Genomic DNA, 23,836 nt, shown 5'->3' on the forward strand with positions numbered 1-23,836 from the left:
TTTATATCCTCTTATAAACAGAAATTCTAAGCTCTGTCTAAAAAACAAATTGTTAATTTATAAACAAATTTTCAGACCAGCCATGCTTTATGCGGTACCAATTTGGTCAAGCTGTTGTTCCACCAGGAAGAAAACGCTTCAAAGGATTCAGAATAAAATTCTGAAAATGATTCTGAAGCGTCCTCCCTGGTTTAGTACAAATGAGTTACACAGACTCACAAATATAGAACCATTAGATGTAATGTCACATAATATTATAAGCAAATTCCGACAAAAATCGATGCAATCTTCAATTGAATCGATTCGCTCTCTGTATTAGTTAGTAAGTTAGTATATAAGTTCCTTTTCCCCATTACACAATACAAGTAGGTTTAGAATTTTCCCTACACAAAAATCTCAGAATTGCGGAAGCAAATGATGTCTTCATGGTAATAACCAAATCATATATATAATAGGGCTGAAAAGTCACCACTTGAGGCTGAACACCCAATTTAAATCTTAATAATTTAATTTTAACTCATATTCCAATAAATAGTTATTTAAAAAAAAAAAAAAAAAAAAAAAAAACGTTCAATTGCCATTTGAAATTTTCAATATAAAACGTTTCTGGTGAAATGAAGAAGATTTTTGCTCTGCGTTTTGCAGTCTTCATTCTCAGCCAACTGAGAGCATTCGAAAACAGCAATTTCGTTTACCTGAATGGTTATGGGAAAATCTACAGATATGTTAGTTGAATGAATAACATTTTAATTGAAAAAGCAAGGGCGTGAAACAACAATTGAAATACACTGGAACCTCAATTTACGCGCTGAACCGGGGGGGGTGTAGATTAAATTTCGCGTAATTATCAACAAAACATCGCGTTATTGCAAGTTTTTCACGTAAAAAAAGGTTATTCATCCGTTGCTTTAGCTCCTGATGATTTTCTGGGTATGTTCTGAGACTATGGAAATGCTTGTGAGATGTTCCACGATCCAAGAACTACTTGAAGTATTGTCCTTAGGGCCTACACTGTCTCACAGCAAGAACTACAATGGTTAATACATTTAGAGTTACACAGTTACACATCTTAAGATCTACACGAGCATTCAGCAGTTTACGTACAGTTTTTCAATTCTGTTCATAATCGTAGAGCTACAAACTGCTTACTTGTGTATTGTGATCTTTTCTCGCATGTGGTAACACGAATATGGATCGAGAACTATAAGTTCGTAACTGCCCTTATTCTTAAGGCCTGAACTCCAGGTTGTTTTTGGATGGTCTAGAGCAATCACAGTTATTATATTGATCGCGTGTGGCATCACGAATGTGGATCGAGAACGATAAGTTCGTTACTGCACTGTGTTACGCAGGTAGATCTTAAGGCCTGAACTCCAAGTAATATTTGGATGAACCAGCGCTTCCGAACAATTCGTCGCAATGATTCCATAAACTTATTGAAACACACAAATTATAGACCACAATCAATAAACTCGCTAAAGTTATCGGTTACATTGGTAGATCTTAAGGCTTGTTCCGAAGAGGTTTTGGATGAGTGAGGTCTTCTACAGAGCTTATCACAATATGGCAATTTTCTGTAATTAGTCCCACGAGTACATACCAAACTCAATAGTCATACAAAAGTCACCCGTTAAGTGATTATACCTTATGATCAAAAAAAGAACCGGAATTTTATTAAAAAACGCAAAATTTCAATTTTTAATAAATTTCTTTATTATCGCCTTCGAAGTACTCTCCTCCTGCGGCAATACCTGCATGCCAACGCTAGATCCAATTTTCCATACAAGTTTTATAGGCCGCCGAAGGTATGGCCTTTAGTTTACGCAGCGAATTCTCTTTTATGGTCTCTATGGTCTCAAAACGCGTTCCCCGCAATGGCAATTTGAGTCTGGGGAAGAGGAAGAAGTCACACGGGGTCATATCTGGAGAGTACGGTGCTTGGTTGATGATATTGGTTGAGTTTTTGGTCAAAAACTGCGACACAACCAACGCTGTGTGAGTCGGCGCATTATTGTGGTGTAAAATCCATGAGTTTTTCTTCCATAAGTCTGGCCTTTTTTCCGAATGGCCTCACGCAAACGATGCATAACGGCCAAATAATATTCCTTATTAACCGTTTGACCGTCCGGAAGAAATTCATAGTGCATAGTGCTTCGCCGATTCAATGTTTTCTTCAGTAACAGATGTTGTTGGGCGGCCAGGGATCTCATCATGATCCAAGCTTGTACGACCACCTTTGAAGCGTTTATACCACTCGTATGCCTGTGTTTTTCCTAGACACTAACATTTTCAACGTTTCGGAACACTTAAATCCATTTGCAACACAAAATTTGATGCACGCACGTTGTTCTAAATTTTCATCCATTATAAAAATCGCCACACGAAAATTTTTCAACTTCTTTGTATAGACGCCAAACAAAAACTAATCGTACGATATGCGTCAAAATTTAACAGAATGTGTATAAAAGTGTTGCCAACGTTGAGAGAATAAAAGTTTACCGATTGGACAAGCGCGGGAATTTTAAAATGAAAATTCCGGTTCTTTTTTGATCACAAGGTATACAATATCTGTTTCTAAGAGGATTCTTGGATGCCCAAGATCTTATTTAGATGCTTCGAAATTAAACAATCTAGTACTATACTATTCATATACTATTCAAAACATTCAATTCTCTTAAGGCAGATTGTTTTGCATATGCATATAAATGGAAATTTCCACCATTATGCAAAACCTTTTTTTTATGCGATCATCGTGTAAATTGATTGAAAAATCGCGTTATTTCAAATAAGGCGCGACAAAACAAAAATTGCGTAAGTTGAGGTTTTAGTGTGTTATGATTTTTTGATATAAGGGTTCTCCGTACGAGATTATTTCAGCTGTACCATCTTCACTTTTTAGTTCACATGAATTAAATTTGAATTAGAATCTAAGTATGTGAAGTATGATGACCTACTACATATCTCTGGAATTCGAGCGATAATCTTACTTACAGCAATTATTGGTTTTCATTACTAGTTTAAAACAAAAAGGAGTTATATTTTGTTTCATTGTTTATAGTTTTCGAAAAAGCATTTAATTTTTTTCAGTATGTATTTTTCGGAGGGCCCACACGTTTTTCTTAAACTACTTTTTCGAAATTGGTTTAATATACGTAAAGGTTATTGAGTTAAACAAATTTGAATAAAGTGCATACAAAAATACATCCGCTTTTTGGAAAAGTCAGTCTGGAGTTAAATCGTTCTCTTCGTCCGTGTAAATCAGTTGATCAGACGTGTGTCAAGTTCCATCCAAATTGCAGGATAATTTATGATTCCATTTAAGATTTTATTATTAGTTATGCACAAAGTTGAGAATTAAATTAAATTCTTGTTTCAATATTGATGTATGTATATTGAAATACGAAATACAATACAGTTTTTCCATTATTCCGTTCAACTCAACAACAGAGAAACATGTTTGTAAACGCTGAGAGCTTCATAAAATAACAGAACAGAGCAAAATGTTAGCCTGAATTGGTAACTAAAATCCATTTCGTTTTGTTTTTTGTTTGTCTCATTTCAGAACACTGTATGCTGCAAATTGTTCGCAGTTTATCTTAAGTCGAGCACCGGAAACGCTACCTGGTATCCGACCGGTCATGCCTTCAGTTTGTTATTTCACGTGAAATTCCGCGGGACTGCTTCATTATTCAAACAGATAAACATCATATAATTAGATTCACCACACACACACACACACCCAACGAGCAACTTGAGGAACGTGGCTCTTCTGGTCGTAGTGAGGAGGAAGCAAAATTCATACTTCTGAGGTGCATTTCACCGTACGGGAAAATAGCAAATGCGGATTCTGCTGCGAATAAAAGAGCAAATGGAACGACTGGACGAATAATAATTTCATAAACGGCGGTACGGTGCGAGTGAGTCAGTGTTTGAATGAGTGAGTGAGTGAGTGAGTGAGTGAACGAGTGAGTAAGCGAACGAGACACGAAATAATAAAACCAACATAAAGCAGTGCGAACCTCCGGCGGGTCGGATGAAATGAGAGTGCATAAATTTTCCCTTCCGAACCGACGTCGTCGGAGGAATGACGCCCCGAACAGCAGTGCGAGTGCCACTTACAATTTTTAGTACCGCAGCACCCGGATCATCATCCGGACGCTAACAATGGCCGTCATTGTTCGTGTAGTAAGCATAAGGAGACACCGGTTCACGGCCGGAATTATGAACTTGTTGTACAACGCGCAATGCGACAGTGAACCTGGCAACTCCTCGCTAGCCGTGCATCCGCGCAATGTAAAAGTTTTTAATTATGCAGCACTCGAGCGACGTCGTCTAGCGCGGTTGGGTGAGAGGAACGGGAGAGTCTGGCAGAGACAAGACTATATCCCAGCAGCACGTGTATCAGTAGTACTGATAAAAAAAAGGACTGACTGCTAGCTAGTCCGCGAGACTGGGTCGTCTGGGGGAAAGGAGCAGAAACGAAACTGTTGCCTGTTCGAAATGTTTTGTGGGCAGCATACTGGCATTTTTGTTCAAAAACTCTTCTGCTTACATGGTCAAAAGCTATTAGTTCTATGCAGTTTTGTTGCTTGGCAACTGCTGCTGTCAAACCAGATGCATGCTCCCAGTTTGAAAAACCGTCAGCTGCATAAATTTAATTTAATGTTTTGCTTCTCTAACCATGAAATTATGCTTTAAAACGCTTAATTTCACTCGCCCTTATCTTCAGGATTTCTTGTGTCATCTGTTCAATGACATGTTCGAAAAATACTGTTCCTCTAAGCTAGCAAATGAAATTACTTTAATTAAACTGCAATGCATCCGAGCATAGGGTAACGGCACATGTTTAATTAGATTTTCGTTTTCTTGCATTGTTTTTTTTTCTCGAAGTTGTCTAGGTATGTGAACTAACGAATAATCAAAGCAAAATACCTGCAAACACAGTGATTACGTTTCAAAACACTGAAAAAGTGCGACCGACAGCGTGTCCGGTTCTTGTTTCGTAGCTTCGTAGTAGGTGCTGACATAAAACCCTAGCAGTGACAATATAATTGAAAATTTCCACTCTACCGTCAATCAGTCGTCAGTCACTTGCAGTGCGAAAACAGGAAACAACAAGCCGGAAGATTAAAAAAAAAGTGGCTGCTGTAACAACAGTAACTACTACTACTACTGGTGAGCACTTAGCAGGAGTGAAATTTTCCCGGCTATCCTTGCCAGCCAAACTAGCCGATAAAAAAAAAGCGACGATAGCAAAAAAAAACTGTCTCCCGGACGCGTTACCCGGTGACACGCCAGACAACAGGACGCCGTACGCCGTTCGGTCAAAATGTCCTACCGGTGGGTGGTACCGGGCTACGGTCGGAAAAAGTTCGCGAGCCTGTGTCGGTGTTTTTTGAATGGTAGTTCACCCACTCAGCAGTGAAATGGTGCCAGTAGAACGATGTACGACCGAAGAGTGTAATTAATGCGTAACGTCGCCCAGGAAAGTTCGTATCCATAAATGAGTAGAATATAATTATCCTCAAGTGAAAATGTTGGATAAACTGACGCTGTATGTAGGAGTGTATCTAATATTGCTGCACAGCAAGATAAAAGGTAAGTAATGGACGGGACTCATCTCATCCTTAAATAAATTGATATCATTAGACGGTTATCACATTACAAAGAAAAGCTTATGAGTCGATGGGTAGAGGTATATCCAGGGAAGTTTGTTAACGAAGCTCATGGGTTCTGGTAATTTTTCGGTTAGCCCGACGGATAACATCTATTTTCACACTATTTCCAGAAATCGCAAAAATAATTTGGGGTTAGTTCAGTAAAATCCGAAAACAATATCAAGTCGGGTATGTCCCATATGGAATGGACGTGTCTTCGAAGAAGTTTTACAAGATTATATTACGCTTCTTTTGAAAGTGGCACTTTAATTTTTAATTTAAAAAAAAAAATTTTTTTTCGCCGAAAAAAATTTTTTTAAGGAACAAATAAAAGCTTATGTACACATTAGTTCTCATTTATAACTCGCTCTTCAAGAGCCGAAGATCCGTTCAGCTCGTAACTTGTTTTCACCTGACCAGCAGGGATGCCAGGTCATTTTTTTTCAAAAATCTGTGACCATCCAAAAACTCTCACTATTTCCTACCACTCTGTAATTTTTGGTGCAAAGCTGTGATCAATTTTAAAAATCTATGATCGATTTCAGAATCTGTGTAAATCTGTGACCATTTTCAGAAATCTGTGAGAATCTGTGCCATTTTTGAAATCCGTGCAAAAGGTTGAAAATCTGTGAAACACAGATTAATCTGTGAACTTGGCATCCCTGCTTACCAGCGCGGTGAACTGATGAGCTGCGGTTTTTTTTAAAGCTATCAGCTCACTTTGAAGATTTGATGGAATAGCTCAGGAGCGAATTGCACATCTCTACGCTCACTGCAAAAGTGAGTTACAGAAACAGCTGACGCGTGACGCCCTCCGTCTCTTAACCATTCAGCATGACCTTAGTCAAAATGAGTCACACGAATAACGCTCAGGATATTGTCCTATAAGTATTATATAAGTTTGTTGCATTAAGTTGCATATTCCGCTTCAGTACAAGATTTCCTAGGTTATAATAGGTAAAATGATGTATAACTTTTCCAAAAATGAATAAATCTATGCATTACCTTGTACAAAATTATGGGATTTTATATTTTCTAAATTTTTTTTCAAATGAAGTACATTTAAAAAGCTAACTTGAAACAAGTTATGATTAGAAAATTAGTTTAAAGGGGGTTGTTATAATTCAATAACTAAAACTAACTTTAAAAAGGCCTAAAAACAAAGTTCGATCGAGTTTCACTTAGATTTTTTTATAGTATTGAGCATATCTTTTCCTATAAATTTTGAAAAAATCAGCTGTATAAAGTTGCATATTTCGCATCTGTGTAAGGTTTTATCATAGATAAAAAACCTGTTTTAATCTACCTAGTTGTGCAATGATGCCTTTCTCATATCAATCATACTGTCATATATAATACTGTGGTATTCTTCAAAATAATTCTCTGCGATTCTTGAATGAATAACCGAAATCGGTTTGTTTGACCGTCTACTGATAAAAACTATCAATTGGAAAAGATTTGAGGTCGATTTAGAATTTTTTCAAAGGTTTTTCCCCATTTTCAGTGATGGTATACAATTTTTAACACACTTTACCCTATATTTCCGGATCCGGAAGTCGGATCTGCATGAAATTCAGGAATTACGCATGGGACCACAAGACCTTTCATTTCGATCTAAGTTTGTGAAAATCGGTCGCGCCATCTATGAGAAAAGTTAGAACACATATAGGGACCGTGCACGAGGGCGTGGTTTAGTGGCCGGCGACGACAGCGCACGAGGCGGCGAGTGGAAAAAATAATGCTACCATAGCGAAACTTGTAAACTGAGTTTGAAAATACTATCTAGCGTATTTTCTCTGCGAATTTTTTTCCGAACCCTATGGAATTATTCGCGTGTGGTGCGAACGATTGTTCAACATCGACTGACTATTAAGTTTTGAATCGAATTATTCATTCGGTATCCAAATACGGCCACGTCATTTTCTGTCATTGCAGTTGGATTTGTGTCTAATATTTGTCATATTCACTCAAATTCAAACACTCAAACGATATTCTCAGCACACTAAATGATTTTTTAATCGACTTGACCGGAAACACTGAAAAATATCTTGCTAAAACATTCTAATTTCAGACCATTAGTAAAAATTGCTTCTGTGTAATTTCTTTTTATACTTTCACTCAAAGAAAATACCCCAATAAAAAGTTTAAATATTTTTTAAATGAAGTAAGCTTATCTCGAAGTTATTTTTACTTTCGCTGAATTGCAATTATTACACCACTTGCTATTACTTTATTTTCAGAGCAAAATAGACCCAAATAATTTTCCATCCGGCAAACTTTGAAATGGGCCACAGTTTTAGATAAATTTAACTACTCGATAAAAAATAACTGCCCGACTGTCAAATTTTAACTAAAAGTTGAAATAATTCGCAGGATGGTCCATACTCTTAGAATGGAGGAAGAATATAAATTGTAATCGTAAAAAAGCTAGCAATCTCGCGAGTAGCCAGTTTGACGTATATTGAAAATACGAGTCACGAAGCTAACAAATAATCATTTTATTGAAACGCTGAACTGTTTTGCCTTTCTCATATAGAAAGGTTATACAATCACTTGAAAATCGAATAGTAAAAATTGGCCAAGTGTCATATGCCATTCCACTCAGTTCGTCGAGCTGAGCAATCTATCTTTGTGTGTGTGTCTCTCGAAAATGACTTAATCGATGTTGACCAACTTAGATTCAAATGAAAGGTTCTACACGGAATTTTTGAATTTCATCCGGATCCGACTTTGGGTTCCGGAATGATACGGCAAAGTGTGTTAAAAATTGTGTACGTCACTTGAAGAGTCGAAACGAAAAAAGTAAAAAGTTTTCTAAATTGGTCTCAAAAGTATTCCCGGTTTTCGAATAACGACGGCAGATAATAGTCATACACTCAAAAAAGGATCTCACTTACTTTTACACTTAGTCCGGTATTCCTAATCTTAGGTTCAAATGAATGATCTTATGCTCCTACCGAAAATTAAGCATATTTTTTGGGTGCAACTGAAATCATGTTAGTTGATGGACATACAAACCAACTTCGATTATACGTTCTCGGGATCTTGTGCCCGAAATACCTACAATAATGGAACTCCCTTCGTTTTCTCATCGATGTCAGAGAACTGTTTCATTCTGTAGGTTATACTAGTTAATGCACAAACAATCTCGTTGGTTTATTTTAAGAATCGGAGAGAAATATTTTTAATAGTATACCACAGTATTATAAAGGGTGATTTTTTAAGAGCTTGAGAACTTTTTTAAACAATAAAACGCATAAAATTTGCAAAATCTCATCGGTTCTTTATTTTAAACGTTAGATTGGTACATGACATTTACTTTTTGAAGATAATTTCATTTAAATGTTGACCGCGGCTGCGTCTTAGGTGGTCCATTCGGAAAGTCCAATTTTGGGCAACTTTTTCGAGCATTTCGGCCGGAATAGCCCGAATTTCTTCGGAAATGTTGTCTTCCAAAGCTGGAATAGTTACTGGCTTATTTCTGTAGACTTTAGACTTGACGTAGCCCCACAAAAAATAGTCTAAAGGCGTCAAATCGCATGATCTTGGTGGCCAACTTACCGGTCCATTTCTTGAGATGAATTGTTCTCCGAAGTTTTCCCTCAAAATGGCCATAGAATCGCGAGCTGTGTGGCATGTAGCGCCATCTTGTTGAAACCACATGTCAACCAAGTTCAGTTCTTCCATTTTTGGCAACAAAAAGTTTGTTAGCATCGAACGATAGCGATCGCCATTCACTGTAACGTTGCGTCCAACAGCATCTTTGAAAAAATACGGTCCAATGATTCCACCAGCGTACAAACCACACCAAACAGTGCATTTTTCGGGATGCATGGGCAGTTCTTGAACGGCTTCTGGTTGCTCTTCACTCCAAATGCGGCAATTTTGCTTATTTACGTAGCCATTCAACCAGAAATGAGCCTCATCGCTGAACAAAATTTGTCGATAAAAAAGCGGATTTTCCGAATGGACCACCTAAGACGCAGCCGCGGTCAACATTTAAATGAAATTATCTTCAAAAAGTAAATGTCATGTACCAATCTAACGTTTAAAATAAAGAACCGATGCGATTTTGCAAATTTTATGCGTTTTATTGTTTAAAAAAGTTCTCAAGCTCTTAAAAAATCACCCTTTATATGAGAATATGATTGATGTGAGAAAAGAATCATTACACCACTATGTTGTATTAAAACAGGTTTTTGACTGTTTTATTCAGCGTGAACATATGGTAACAGTGAAAAGCTATGGTAGAGTTTTTTCGCCTATTCACCACTAATGGCGCTGCTTGTAACCGTGCACGGTCCCTATATTCTTTTTTTTGCACATTTTACCCCATAACTCCCGAACCGGAAGTCGGATCCAAATAATATTCAGGAATTTTGTATATGACCACAAGACCTTTCATTTGAATCTAAGTTTGTGAAAATCGGTTCAGCCATCTCCGAGAAAAGTTAGTGCAAAAAAACGTTACATACACACATACGAACATACACACACACATACACACACAGACATTTTGCGTACTCGACGAAATGAGTCGAATGGTATATGACACTCGGCCCTCCGGGCCTTGGTTCAAAAGTCGGTTTTTACAGTGATTGCATAGCCTTTCTATTTAAGAAAGGCAAAAAAGGTAAAATGATGTATAACTTTGCCAGGAAACAACAAACCTATACACTACCTTGAACAAAAATATGGGATTTTTTACTTTATTCAACTATTCCAAACAAAGTATGCATAAAAAATAACTTGAAACAAGTTATGAATAAAAAACTGATTTAAGGTGAAATGTAGCGGAATGCGAAAATCGCGTTTTTGATCAATTATTCAAAAACTAGACCGATTTTCAAAAAACCAAAAACACTGAAGTTTTCGAAATCAAATTTATCATAACTAAGTATTCTTAGAATTTTGAAATTTTGCTTTGCCGAGCCGTAATTGGTTTTTCAAATGTATAAACGGTTACTGTTCCGTTCCACGGGAATGATTTTAGAACTGAAAAGTAGTGTTTGTAGCAGAATTTCACAAAGAATCTGATAATGCAACTCAAAATTATAAAATATTAGCTAGAACAACCGAAATTTGAAAAAGTTTACATAAACTTTTCTGCATTTTTTTTATTGCTTGCGCGCTGCTGTTTCGCATTGAGGTGGTGTGAGAAATGCACGGTGGGCACGGTGGCATTATATCGTGAGCAAAAATTACATATAAAATAATGACGCGAATTTATGCAGCATTGGGTTTTTTGTTGAAATAAAAACTAGTTGAATACAATAAAATGGGTATTGTAAGATATCGTTTATTTTATAAGTAACTGTCATTTATAATGCTAATAATGTGCAATTCTGTTGAATTCAATGCATTGCAAGGTCTTGGTATTACATTTATTGTTGAATATGACCATTTGTTTCAACAGACTTCGCAGACAAGGAGTGGTGGAATAGTAATGGGAGAATACTGAATCTACACCAGGAAAATGTCTGGGTGTGAAAGTCTTAGAATTACATTCCTTTTGAGAAATTTGGCCTTTCTGATTTAACAGAATTCGCAGCCGACTCATAGCATAGCTTCGATTACATGGCTAGTGCTACGATCCTATTGACACAACATAAATAATACTTTCTACTTATTCGAAGATGATAATGAAAGTCAATTAGAATGGAATATATTGGCATTGAATGTATTCGATAAGTAAATTCGACCGCGCTCTATCATGCATGTCAAGTAAATACTTTTACGTGAATTCTATCTCATCGGCGGGAAGGGCCTAGTGAACGACTGGCAAAGATATCAAAAATACTTGAATGTTCTCTTGTCTTCAATCGTTCTTTTGAAGGAGAATCCATGCTTGCTACTAAACTCAGGCATATACATGGTTAGCAAGTTGGTCAATACATATACATATAACCTCATGTTAGTCATTCATAATTACTCATTATTTATAGCTCTAGTGTAAGAGTAATCACTAACAATAACGATTGTATTAGCATATATTCAAAGTGTGAAAGATTCGAAAATCCATTACGTCCAGTCTTTTTTACAAGTCAATATAACGAGAGGTAAACCCACTGCGCTCAATCATTGAAAAAAGTTCTTGTTTCTATGTGTCCGTTTTTCTTGGTATGCTTTGTGCGACGGTTCGTTCAACTGAAGCGGGTAAAATTTTATGACGCTATATTTCACCTTAAGGGGAGTTGCCATGAAAACGCTTTGTATATCCGAAACGGTGCGACCTAGACTTTTGGTATATTTGACAATGTAAATTATTTTCAATAGTTCTTACACTGTGTTGAAGATAAAAAATTTCTATCTCTTCAGAAAAAGAGTTATGGTTATATTTTTTGTCAAAGTAGGCCATGAACAATTAGAGATAGAATCAAATTAAGCGGTATATATTTGAAATTTTTTTTTTTCAAAAGCAACTATATGCATTAAAAGAACGGTTTGGCAGCTACTGATTTATGTCCACGTTTCTATTGATTCGAACTACTGTGCGAAAAGCAATTGAAAACGCTGTAGTAGTAGCAGCGCCATCAGACCTTTCTTTTGACCATAATGGTTTTGAGTTCAGTTGAGAATATTTTTTACGGTTTTTGTTTCGCCGTTTTAAGTGACGGTGTACTATATTTAACGCACTTAACCCTATAACTCCGGAACCGGAAGTCGGATCTGGATGAAATTCATGAATTCCGTATGGAACCGTGAGACATTTCATTTAAATCTAAGTTTGTCAAAATCGGGTCAGACAGCTTTGACAAAAACTATTGAGATAATTTTTTTTTATTTAAAAGGTATTTTTAATCAGGTGCAGGTTGTTCACAAAACTGGCATGTGACCAGCTGATTTTCATAGGTAATCAGCGTTTTACACTGATGTGTCCCACCTTGACCACAAATGATGTAAGATGGAATTGCCTCACGTAGATGCATACGTACCACTCGCACGCCATTCCGGATACCGGGGAAAAAATTCCGCCATACTTCCCTTTCGCTGGAAAGGATTTCACCTTACCGCGACATATTCTCCCGAACGTACTGATCGGTGACCTGCGGGGGGAGGTCATGCACGCGTACTTCTATGGCATTGTCCATCATGTGCACAGGGATTTTGTATTCAATGTTATCACACTCAACACTGTGCACCTCGTTGTTAACCGAAGCGAATGCAATTGCATCGCTTTCACGTTTGAACATAATGTAAAAAAATCATAATTTGACAAGAATCGATTCATTTTGAAGGCTATAGAAACATTTTGCATACCTTTTTGATATGGCACAGATACTCCTTGCTTTTCAGCGATGGTCACAAGAACATTTTTTGGGTTACAAGAACATTTTTTGGTAGTAAATTTTGGCCTACCTAACAAACTTTATCGATTTTATCGGATTTTATCGTTGCTAAATAATCCATGTTGCATCAATTTGAAGCTAATCATATTAAATTACCTATTGCGGAAGGATTTTTCAAACATATTACAACATTTGATGAATATTTTTACAAAGTGGGTCAGAATAAAATCAATCCTAAAGTGGGCCGAAATACCTCTGTTACCGGGATATTCATGTGGGGTGGATGTTTAAATGGCGACTTCCGTTTCATAGATATTCGTTACAAACCATCAGAATATTTTTATTATCGGAACAAGCTTGATAACTAGATGTCGGGAAACGACGTTTACGGTGGTTCTAAATGCCAAGATGGCGGCTTCTCGTTAATTACTATTCCTTGAAAACCCTTCCAGTTTTTGCTTTGCTTCCTATTGGTATGTACAGTAAGGAAGCGCAAGAGAGTCGAAATAAATCAAATCGCAAATATAGGCAGTTCCATTCGCGGCAATTCAATCGTTTAGTGAATCTAGAGGATGTCGTTCGTTTGAATGATTGCTTTTAACGTCTGATCCTGTAATAGCATTATCGAATAGAGTAACAACCAACGTGAGTGTACTCCAACCTCCTATGCAGCTGAATTAGTTTTAACACGCTAGAAGACAACAATACCATTTTTCAATGAAAAAACCCAATGTTTAAACACAATTTAAAAAATTTAAAAAATATCTCCTCCGCCATTTTGATTATAATTATGCTCGAAAGTATTTTCTATCAAATGAAAGAAACAGATTTTTTTTTCATTTGCTCCAATGTTAGATATAGCAGTTTAAAAATGATCTGTTTTTGAACTAGTTTTGTTCATAACTTCGGTTCAGAAAACGCTACCTGAATACGCTAGTCATCAAAAAATTGGTTTCAACAAACTCTAAAAGATATTCAAAGACACCAAAAAACGAGAAGTGAAAAATAAGAAAGCTAGATCAAAAAATCTGATTTTTTAGGAACAGCCTAAGTTGCTCTATTAAAATAGCTGTAACACTAAAACCGTTAGAGATATTACAATAGTGTTTTCGGCAAAGTTTCTTGATATAAGTTTTCCTACAATTTTGCCGAAGGGTGCAATCCTCTATCTCAACACATACGGAAAATAATTTTTGGATCACTGTAATAATAAGAACCCTCTAATACCATATGCTTCAAAATATGGCTTATCTTTCATTGATCATTTGTTCTGAAGACATCATAGCTTTAAAGTATAAGGCTAAGCCACAAAGGTTTTTGACTCCCTAAATTGTGGATCCGGACCACTGTGCATTGGAGTAAATGCACACGTTTAATATCAAAATGCATTTGTTCTTTAAGCAAACCCTTCAAGTTCTCGAATCCAAGGTCGAATTTTGCACTGCTCAACAATAATTGTATTCTTCCGTGTCGGCGGTAGCTTTTGTTCGTTTGGTTCACTCATTTCGAGATCGTTCTATTGTTCACTACACAATACTGTACTTGGTTTCTTCCGTCCTGAACGTAAGCGGTTTTGTTTGATCAACTGAGTTGAATGAGATGTGAAAGCGAACTGAATAGGAAAATGAATGAGAAAACAATAGAGTCGCCTGTGTTTGACCAAGTACACTTCTACTTGGTCAAAGAACTTCGGAGTATCTCATTTGATAATCACTTTCACAGTACAAATTACAGTCGACGATGTTTTTAGTCAGTCTGTCAAGGTCATTCAAGCGTCATGCATTTGGTTGAATACGCAATTTCAACTGTCTTTGTGATCAATCGAAGGAAACGCGCGGTCGGTTAACTAAGCTAAGTTAGATTTATTGAAAAAAAAAGTTGAGTTAATCGATGGGATTCGGACGATTTGATAATAAATCACAGCATTTGAGAAGCGATTTCCATTTATGTAGGAAGTGTTGTCAAATCAAGCTGAATACTTTTGATTTTGGCGTCTTTTGCTACATTGATAAGCCAAATTGGTGATCCTGTTTCATGACTGTGGCGTGATGCCGGGGTCACGAATGTTGTATAACACGAGTAATCGATAAGCGGTTTATGGCTCTGATCAACTCGTAACGAAATTGTAGCAGGAAATTTATCCAGCACTTCTAGAGAACAGAAAAGTTATACGCAATAATCTGAGAGCATAGTAAAATCTATTACGGAAAACCGCAAAACCGTGGGAGGTCGCATATTACACGAACAAGTAAAAAAGAAGTCATTTCTCCACTGGCCATGCAATAAACGTTGCGTTTGGTTATTTCTCCTTCATTGCTTGCCGACATTTGCAGTCATTGAATTTTTTTTTTGCTCGCATCATCAAATCGCGAACAAAGCAAAGTAAGCGGTAGTAAAAAGTTTTCTCCTACAAACGCTACATTGAGGCGTTGCAGCGAAAAAAAAAATGAACGTTTCTTCTCGTTTCGTAGAACAAGAAAATAACCTAGCGAGAAGTTGTCGATCCTTTTTGCCGATTATTTCCTTTCTTGCTGTTTTTTTTATTCAAACTGCCGCCGGGCACCAGCGGGTGCCAATTCTCATAAATGCCGTGTAAATTGATAAAGAAACGAAGTTTTCGGTCTACACCCGAAAATTTGCGATAATTGATAAATGAAATTTCTTACGCCAAAGTTGCAACGGTATTTTCGGTAAAAAAAAAGTTAGGTCGGGTGAAGGGAGCAACCTAGGCGGCGGAGGGATGCGCGGGGATTGGTGCCAAGATCAACTTTTAATCGGAGAAAAAGCGTGCACTGCCACCGGAATCCGAATTTACTACCGACGAACTGACGGCTGCCTGCTCTGCCGGAACGAGACCGAAAAGTTACGATGCTGACTTAATTCACTTCCAGCAGCGAACTTTTCGGGCAACATTACGTACAGCATTTTATTGCCCCACCAACGGAATCCCATGGCGCGGGATTACGCACGCGAAAGCATGTATGGACGCGAAAGTGCTCACAGGAAATAAAACGTTTATTTCCATTTCAATCGCTGCTGGCTGGGATCCGATCCGTCCGCCAAACTGTAACTTTTTTTTTTATTGCTCTTCTGTTACTAGACTACCGATAAAATTGTGCTAACACTTGAGCTTAGTTGTAGCCTAGGCTGCTTCGGAAACGCACCACACAAAAAAGAAACGCAAATCCCTGAAACGGTGCAAAATGGCGTTATGAATCGGGCCGCAATTGTTGAACAACATTAAAACAAACAAGCAACGGAAGATTCGTTTTTGATACCCGAAAGCATTTCGAAACGATAATACGATCACGATATTCCTATTTTGAACAATACAAAACTTGATTTGAAAATTTGATGGTGAGTTTCGTGCACAGATAACCAGATAACTCAACATCCGAACCATTAAAACTAGCCTAACTTTTTCTCAACAACTTATTTCGTCAAGCATTTTTCACCATGAATACCGAGCGTGGCTCTGCTTGCATTCTTGGAAACTTTTCACTTATTGGGAGGCTTCAACTCCGGCAGAACTGCGTTGTCGAAACTTTGACAAGGAAATTACCTCCGGAGGGTATTTGCAATTCTTTGGCGAAATTTAGAAAGTTTTGTACCAAAGCTTGGCGCCAGTAGGAAAACTACTTTCTTCGTTATAGCCCGCAATGGGAAGTATAGTTTGGGGATTTGTTTTGTTGTGATACGACAATAAAAAAAAGAAGAAGAAGAAGCTTGCCAAGAGAATGGAATAGTTTCCGGTGAGCTTCATATCGGTTCCAGCAACATCGCTTCGTTTGGCCGGCAGATGACGTCGTACTGAGTACAAGTTTATTTGCTTGCAGTAGTGAAGAATTATTTCACTCGTTAGCATTTTCTGATTTTAGAAAGTGCGGTTGCCATCACAAGTGCCGATACTCGTGAACTGTGGGTCCGTTGGAGCCAAGCTATGTCATGTTTCCTACAGCTTCGGTAGTGTTCGGTTTGATATTGCATGTCGACACAGCAGCTGTCCCATGAACACACACACACACACACACAGACTTCGGAAACTTGTACGGTGCTGTGCGGCATTTCGAATAGCTTTGGGAATAATTTAATGTATTTATAACAACTTTTCGGTTCGGTGCTGCATAAACACACCATCACGGACTGGTATCGTATTAAATTCGTATCTCCAGACCGAAAGTGGCACTCCAAGGTCACCGAATTTCCACCGAGAGTTCCAGAGCTGTCGGTTAATGAAGATTGCGTTATTTTTTGCCTCACGTACTTCAACAGCATTCACTTGATAAACAGATCTATTTCATTACGTTATAGTTGTTCTGGTGAAAAATCAGAGTGATTTCAAAACCGAGACAACAGTTTCGAGTTAATCCTTGGTTTACGTGATTTGTATAAGATAACCACGATGTTATTTCAAAATATCTATCAATTTTTAAACCTATACTCAGCTCAGTTCACAAACATTGATTCAATGATTAGAGGTGGATGGTAAATGCTTCGATACTTTCATTTTACGCCTTCATATACGATACATATCTGCGCTTTTTCTATCCACTTCCTGCATCCTTCACAATCTTCTTTCTGTCGAATTTCGCGCTAAATCATATTCAGAGTTAGCAGCAGCAGCAACCCTCTTAGATTTAATGAAACTTGCAGTACATGAAGACTTTGTTACAAAAATCACTCTATGTATTTTGATTTTTCGAAATGATGCTGCTCTATCAGACAAAAAAAATCAGAAAAGTTCGTCAATTGTTCAATAAAATCTATCATTTTTGAGATGAACATCTGAGCTGCAATTGTATTGTGAGTTATTACTTCTGATTTGATAGCTGATAGCTTACATTTGCAAGTTCGTTGTCTTTTTGCCTTTCTCATATAGAAAGGTTATGCAATCACTTGAAAAACCGACTAGTGAAAATTGGCCCGGAGGGCCAAGTGTCATATACCATTCGACTCAGTTCATCGAGCTGAGCAATGTCTGTGTGTGTGTGTGTGTGTGTATGTGTCAAATAATCTCACTAGGTTTTCTCGGAGGTGGCTGAACCGATTTTGACAAACTAGGATTCAAATGAAAGGTCTCGTGGTCCCATACGGAATTCCTGAATTTCATCCGGATCCGACTTCCGGTTCCGGAATTATAGGGTAAAGTGTGTTCAATATTGTACACCGTCACTTAAACCGGCGAAACAAAACACGTGAAAATTTTTCTAAACTGGTCTCAAAACTACACAAATCGATAGTCATTATCAGTAGGCAACTAAACAAACCGATTCCGGCTATCCTGGTTCCCGGTATCCGGTTCCGGAAGTACCAGAAATAGTGGTCATATATACCAAAATGGATCGCACTCACTTTTCTCGGCGATGGTTTGACCGATTTCCACAAACTTAGAATCAAATGAAAGGTCTTCCGGTCCCATACGGAATTCCTGAATTTCATCACGATCCGACTTCCGGTTCCGGAATTATAGGGTAAAGTGTGTTCAATATTGTACACCGTCACTTAAACCGGCGAAACAAAAAACGTGAAAATTTTTCTAAACTGGTCTCAAAACTACACAAATCGATAGTCATTATCAGTAGGCAACTAAACAAACCGATTCCGGCTATCCTGGTTCCCGGTATCCGGTTCCGGAAGTACCAGAAATAGTGGTCATATATACCAAAATGGATCTCACTCACTTTTCTCGGCGATGGTTTGACCGATTTCCACAAACTTAGAATCAACTGAAAGGTCTTCCGGTCCCATACGGAATTCCTGAATTTCATCAAGATCCGACTTCCGGTTCCGGAATTATAGGGTAAAGTGTGTTCAATATTGTACACCGTCACTTAAACCGGCGAAACAAAAAACGTGAAAATTTTTCTAAACTGGTCTCAAAACTACACAAATCGATAGTCATTATCAGTAGGCAACTAATCAAACCGATTCCGGCTATCCTGGTTCCCGGTATCCGGTTCCGAAAGTACCGGAAATAGTGGTCATATATACCAAAATGGATCTCACTCACTTTTCTCAGCGCTGATTTTACCGATTTCCACAAGCTTAGATTCAAATGGAAGGTCTTTCGGTCTCATACGGAATTCCTGAATTTCACCCGGATCTGACTTCCGGTTCCGGAATTATAGGGTAAAGTGTGTTCAATATTGTACACCGTCACTTAAACCGGCGAAACAAAAAACGTGAAAATTTTTCTAAACTGGTCTCAAAACTACACAAATCGATAGTCATTATCAGTAGGCAACTAAACAAACCGATTCCGGCTATCCTGGTTCCCGGTATCCGGTTCCGGAAGTACCAGAAATAGTGGTCATATATACCAAAATGGATCTCACTCACTTTTCTCGGCGATGGTTTGACCGATTTTCACAAACTTAGAATCAAATGAAAGGTCTTCCGTTCATATACGGAATTCCTGAATTTCATCCGGATCCGACTTCCGGTTCCGGAATTATAGGGTAAAGTGTGTTCAATATTGTACACCGTCACTTAAACCGGCGAAACAAAAATCGTGAAAATTTTTCTAAACTGGTCTCAAAACTACACAAATCGATAGTTATTATCAGTAGGCAACTAAACAAACCGATTCCGTCTATCCTGGTTCCCGGTATCCGGTTCCGGAAGTACCAGAAATAGTGGTCATATATACCAAAATGGATCTCACTCACTTTTCTCGGCGATGGTTTGACCGATTTTCACAAACTTAGAATCAAATGAAAGGTCTTCCGTTCATATACGGAATTCCTGAATTTCATCCGGATCCGACTTCCGGTTCCGGAATTATAGGGTAAAGTGTGTTCAATATTGTACACCGTCACTTAAACCGGCGAAACAAAAAACGTGAAAATTTTTCTAAACTGGTCTCAAAACTACACAAATCGATAGTCATTATCAGTAGGCAACTAAACAAACCGATTCCGGCTATCCTGGTTCCCGGTATCCGGTTCCGGAAGTACCAGAAATAGTGGTCATATATACCAAAATGGATCTCACTCACTTTTCTCGGCGATGGTTTGACCGATTTTCACAAACTTAGAATCAAATGAAAGGTCTTCCGTTCATATACGGAATTCCTGAATTTCATCCGGATCCGACTTCCGGTTCCGGAATTATAGGGTAAAGTGTGTTCAATATTGTACACCGTCACTTAAACCGGCGAAACAAAAAACGTGAAAATTTTTCTAAACTGGTCTCAAAACTACACAAATCGATAGTAATTATCAGTAGGCAACTAAACAAACCGATTCCGGCTATCCTGGTTCCCGGTATCCGGTTTCGAAAGTACCGGAAATAGTGGTCATATATACCACAATGGATCACTTTTGTCAGCGATGGTTTGACCGATTTCCACAAACTTAGATTCAAATGAAAGGTCTCCCGGTCCCATACGGAATTCCTGAATTTCATCCGGATCCGACTTCCGAATCCGGAGTTATAGGGTGCGTACTAGAAGAGTTTGTGTGTCATGTTAGTTGGTGGCCGTACGAACCGACTTAGATTATACCGGTTCTCGGGTTCCGGTGCCGGAAGTGCATATAATAGTGAACCCATTTCGTTCTCTTAAGGATGGCTTACGCAATCAAAGCACTGTTTTATTCTGTATGTCATGCATAAACAATCACTTGGTTTCTTTCAAAAATCGAAGAGAAATTTTTTGAATAGAATACCACAATATTATATGTACATGAGAAAGGCATCATTACACCACTAGGTGGATTAAAACAGGTTTTTATAGTAAACTACAAATGAATTTATAGTTGCTTGAGAATTATTCCAATGATATTCTTTAGCAGCATTTTGAATAATAAATGAAAACTTTTCAGAAAAATTACAAATCCCTAGAATTTTGTCTTCTTTTAAAGATCATATAGAAAGGCTATACAATCAAACCGACTTTTGAACCGAGTCCCGGAGGGCCGAATGTCATATACCATTCGACTCAGCTCGACGAGCTGAGCAAATGTCTGTGTGTGCCTGTATGTGCGTTCTCGGAGATGGCTGAACCGATTTTCACAAACTTAGATTAAAAAGAAAGGTCTCACGGTTCCATACAAAGTTCCTAAATTTCATTCTCATCCAACTTCCGGTTCCGGAATCATAGTGTGCTATGCACCAAAAATGTGAAACTAATGCATTAAAAATGTGAAAATAATGTCACTCATTTTTCTCGGAGATGGAAGTTCTTAAGATGCCATAAGAATATTGAAATTTTCATTCGGATCAAACCCCTTGTTCCGGAGATAGGGTGCTCAGTATGAAAACGTCAATTTCAGGAATACTTTGTTCATAAGCTACCTCTTTATATTGGCTAGTGATTTTCTCTAGTTTGCAGACCATGAGACTCTTTATCCAAATAAACCATTGATAGTTCCATAAATGATTTGCTGAATTTTATCCAAGTCTGACGACCGGTACATTTTTTCCCGCATTCAAAACGTCCTAGATTTGTAGTTCATGTTAGTGCATAGTTGAATGAACCGAATGTCACTATGCCGATATCCAGCTTTCGGTTCCGGAAGTACCGACTATAGTAATCAAATATGATAAAATGGAGCTCACTTCACTTTCTCACATATGATTGAATAGGTTTTCACTAACTTAAATTCAAATGTAGTGTATCAATGTAGTAGTTTTATGCAACAGAAAACTTCAAAACTATATTCTGAGCTTTTTTGAATTGTAGTGTTTCGGGGAATTCCTGCTGTAATATACAGGAGTAAATTAATATGAGAAAGGCATCATTACACCACTAGGTGGATTAAAACAAGTTTTATTCGTTAGCAACGATGACTGCTCTCTGCAAATAAAGTTATGAGCTTGTCAATTTTATCAACAAGGAACGGAACAAATTAATTTACTCATTCATTCATTATTTTACTAGAACTGCACTTCACAAGTGTTGTTTAAGCCTTGAGGCGCTAGTTTTATTGATTTTTAATGTGCAACACATTTTTGTTTTCTATATATGGGTGCAAATTAGAAACTCAAGAAAAATACACGTAGAAATGAGGTCAGGTTTTGAACAATTACAGCTCAGTCAATTTTGTATCAATTATTAATATCATGTCACAATTTGATTGGAAATATTTCTACGTATTGGTTTGAATGTTCATAGCCATGTATTTTTAATTGTATATCATTGCAATGTTGATTAAGCAATGTCCTATTTTGTCTGCAAAAAATCTCCGGCATACCGAATTTCCCTGCCATAGTCGACGGTTTTGAAAGAGTCAGCGATATATCAAAGGGAAAACATCACGCGAAGCTATAAATATAAGCAAAATTATAGCTAACGTTTTAGTCCTACACGTAGCTTGCTAGAGGTAGGTTGTGGCTAGCCAGCAAGACAAAAAGTGCCATAAAACGATTTGAAGATTTAATTTCTATGCTCCGATCTTGTGTCATGAAATATTGGATGAAATTCCATGTTATGTCGTTTCGCCTGAGAAATTGACAACTACCCCAGGGTAAATTTTGAGTGCATAAGATTAATTTCTAATTTATGTAAGATGAACTCGATTGGTAATGAGAAAAAGTTTATCACTTCAACCGAAATCACGGAATGGTAATAATGGTAGAGAAACGCTATAAAAATAACTGCTTGCATACAAAACTTGAACACAAGCTTGGCGAAGATAAGCTTTGATATCGATATCTGTATCGCAAGCATATACAAACATATAATTGCATACATTTGGGCTATTGATGTAATTTCGTCGGCTACAAAACAAATACAAATCACGACAAATAAAGTCTATATTCTGGGTTCGCGTGTTCGGTGTTGGTTCCTAATAAAGATCAATCTAAGCGACTCTCGTGCATTTGCTGATTCAGAAGTGTGACGATTAATTGAAAATGTCGATCATTAGAAATTTTGGTTGCCATGTTCCACATCAATGGCTCGAACAACCACATGGGGCTGATCCTTGTAGTTTTTTTTTTATAAAATACTATTGATACAGGTACCAGAGTAATATGTCACACAATTCGTCCTAATTCCAGGTAAGGATTATAAAAATTGGTAATCAAAATTAAGAAATCGTTCTTAGGTAGAAATTGCAGAAGCACGTGTGGAAAGATCTTGACCTAGTCTTGTTTCTATTTGAGCGTGAGTACTTCGCTTTGTCTTACCTGCTTCAGTTTAAATTATCCACCAGCAACGGCTACTAGTTCATTTGAATGTTTAAATTAAACGTGGAAAACAGGAAAATGGCTGTCTCAGTCCAAAGGCCGAAACGTCGGACAGTAAACAATATTCGTTTGCATTATAAGACTGAGTTTTCCACGATTATCACCCCAGACGAAATCAAGTATAACCTCAGTTTAATTGAAGATACTTTTTGCATGTATCAGGCAACTAGAAGTTAGGTAACCTGAACAATTTACACGAAAATTGAAATCGATAAAAATACACTGAAAAATAATCAGTTTGAACAAGGAAACGTTTTTTTTCAAATAACTTTTTTCTTTAAACGTATCCCACTTCAATTTTCGACTCTAGGAAGGAAAAATGTTATTGTAAAAAAGTTTCATCCAAAGCAAATTTTCTGTAAATTTTTGTAATCGATTATTTGCAGCGGAGGAGTCGATTATGATTTTCTATGTTTTTATTCGAAAAACTTTTGTAAAACTCACTCATACAACACTTTTTTTTGTAGGATTTGTCCGTTTTTAACTACAGCCATTTGAAAAAAAAGACAGTCTAGATCATTTTTGGAAAAAGTGCAAAGTATGAGTATGCAAAGTGTTTTTTTTTTGTGCCAGTCTGAGAGGGTGCTACCAACATTTGTTGTGATGGTTTCGATTTGACGTAGTTCTGGGAAGTTCGGTGGGTTCAGGCCCTTGAGTACAAAATGCACAAAATTAGTTTCATATCATTCCTGCACGCTT

The 23,836-nt window shown here is 37.4% G+C and overlaps 1 protein-coding gene across 3 annotated transcripts in view; it reads left to right on the plus strand.

The window, feature by feature from the left end:
• The window catches only part of LOC131436428 (zwei Ig domain protein zig-8), a 353,158-nt gene that overhangs the window by 173,154 nt on the left and 156,168 nt on the right, over positions 1-23,836 (plus strand). The window contains exons 2-3 of one of the 3 annotated variants that reach the window (XM_058605149.1): positions 3,563-3,624; positions 4,891-5,598. In XM_058605149.1, coding sequence (XP_058461132.1) covers positions 5,535-5,598 — 64 coding nt within the window. In that variant the 5' untranslated portion in view covers positions 3,563-3,624; positions 4,891-5,534. Of the gene's footprint in view, positions 1-3,562; positions 5,599-23,836 lie in introns of all 3 variants that reach the window. The other 2 variants (XM_058605148.1, XM_058605150.1) reach the window with 2 other exon arrangements.

The sequence above is a fragment of the Malaya genurostris genome, chromosome 3, assembly GCF_030247185.1.
Source record: "Malaya genurostris strain Urasoe2022 chromosome 3, Malgen_1.1, whole genome shotgun sequence".
Lineage (NCBI taxonomy): Eukaryota > Metazoa > Arthropoda > Insecta > Diptera > Culicidae > Malaya > Malaya genurostris.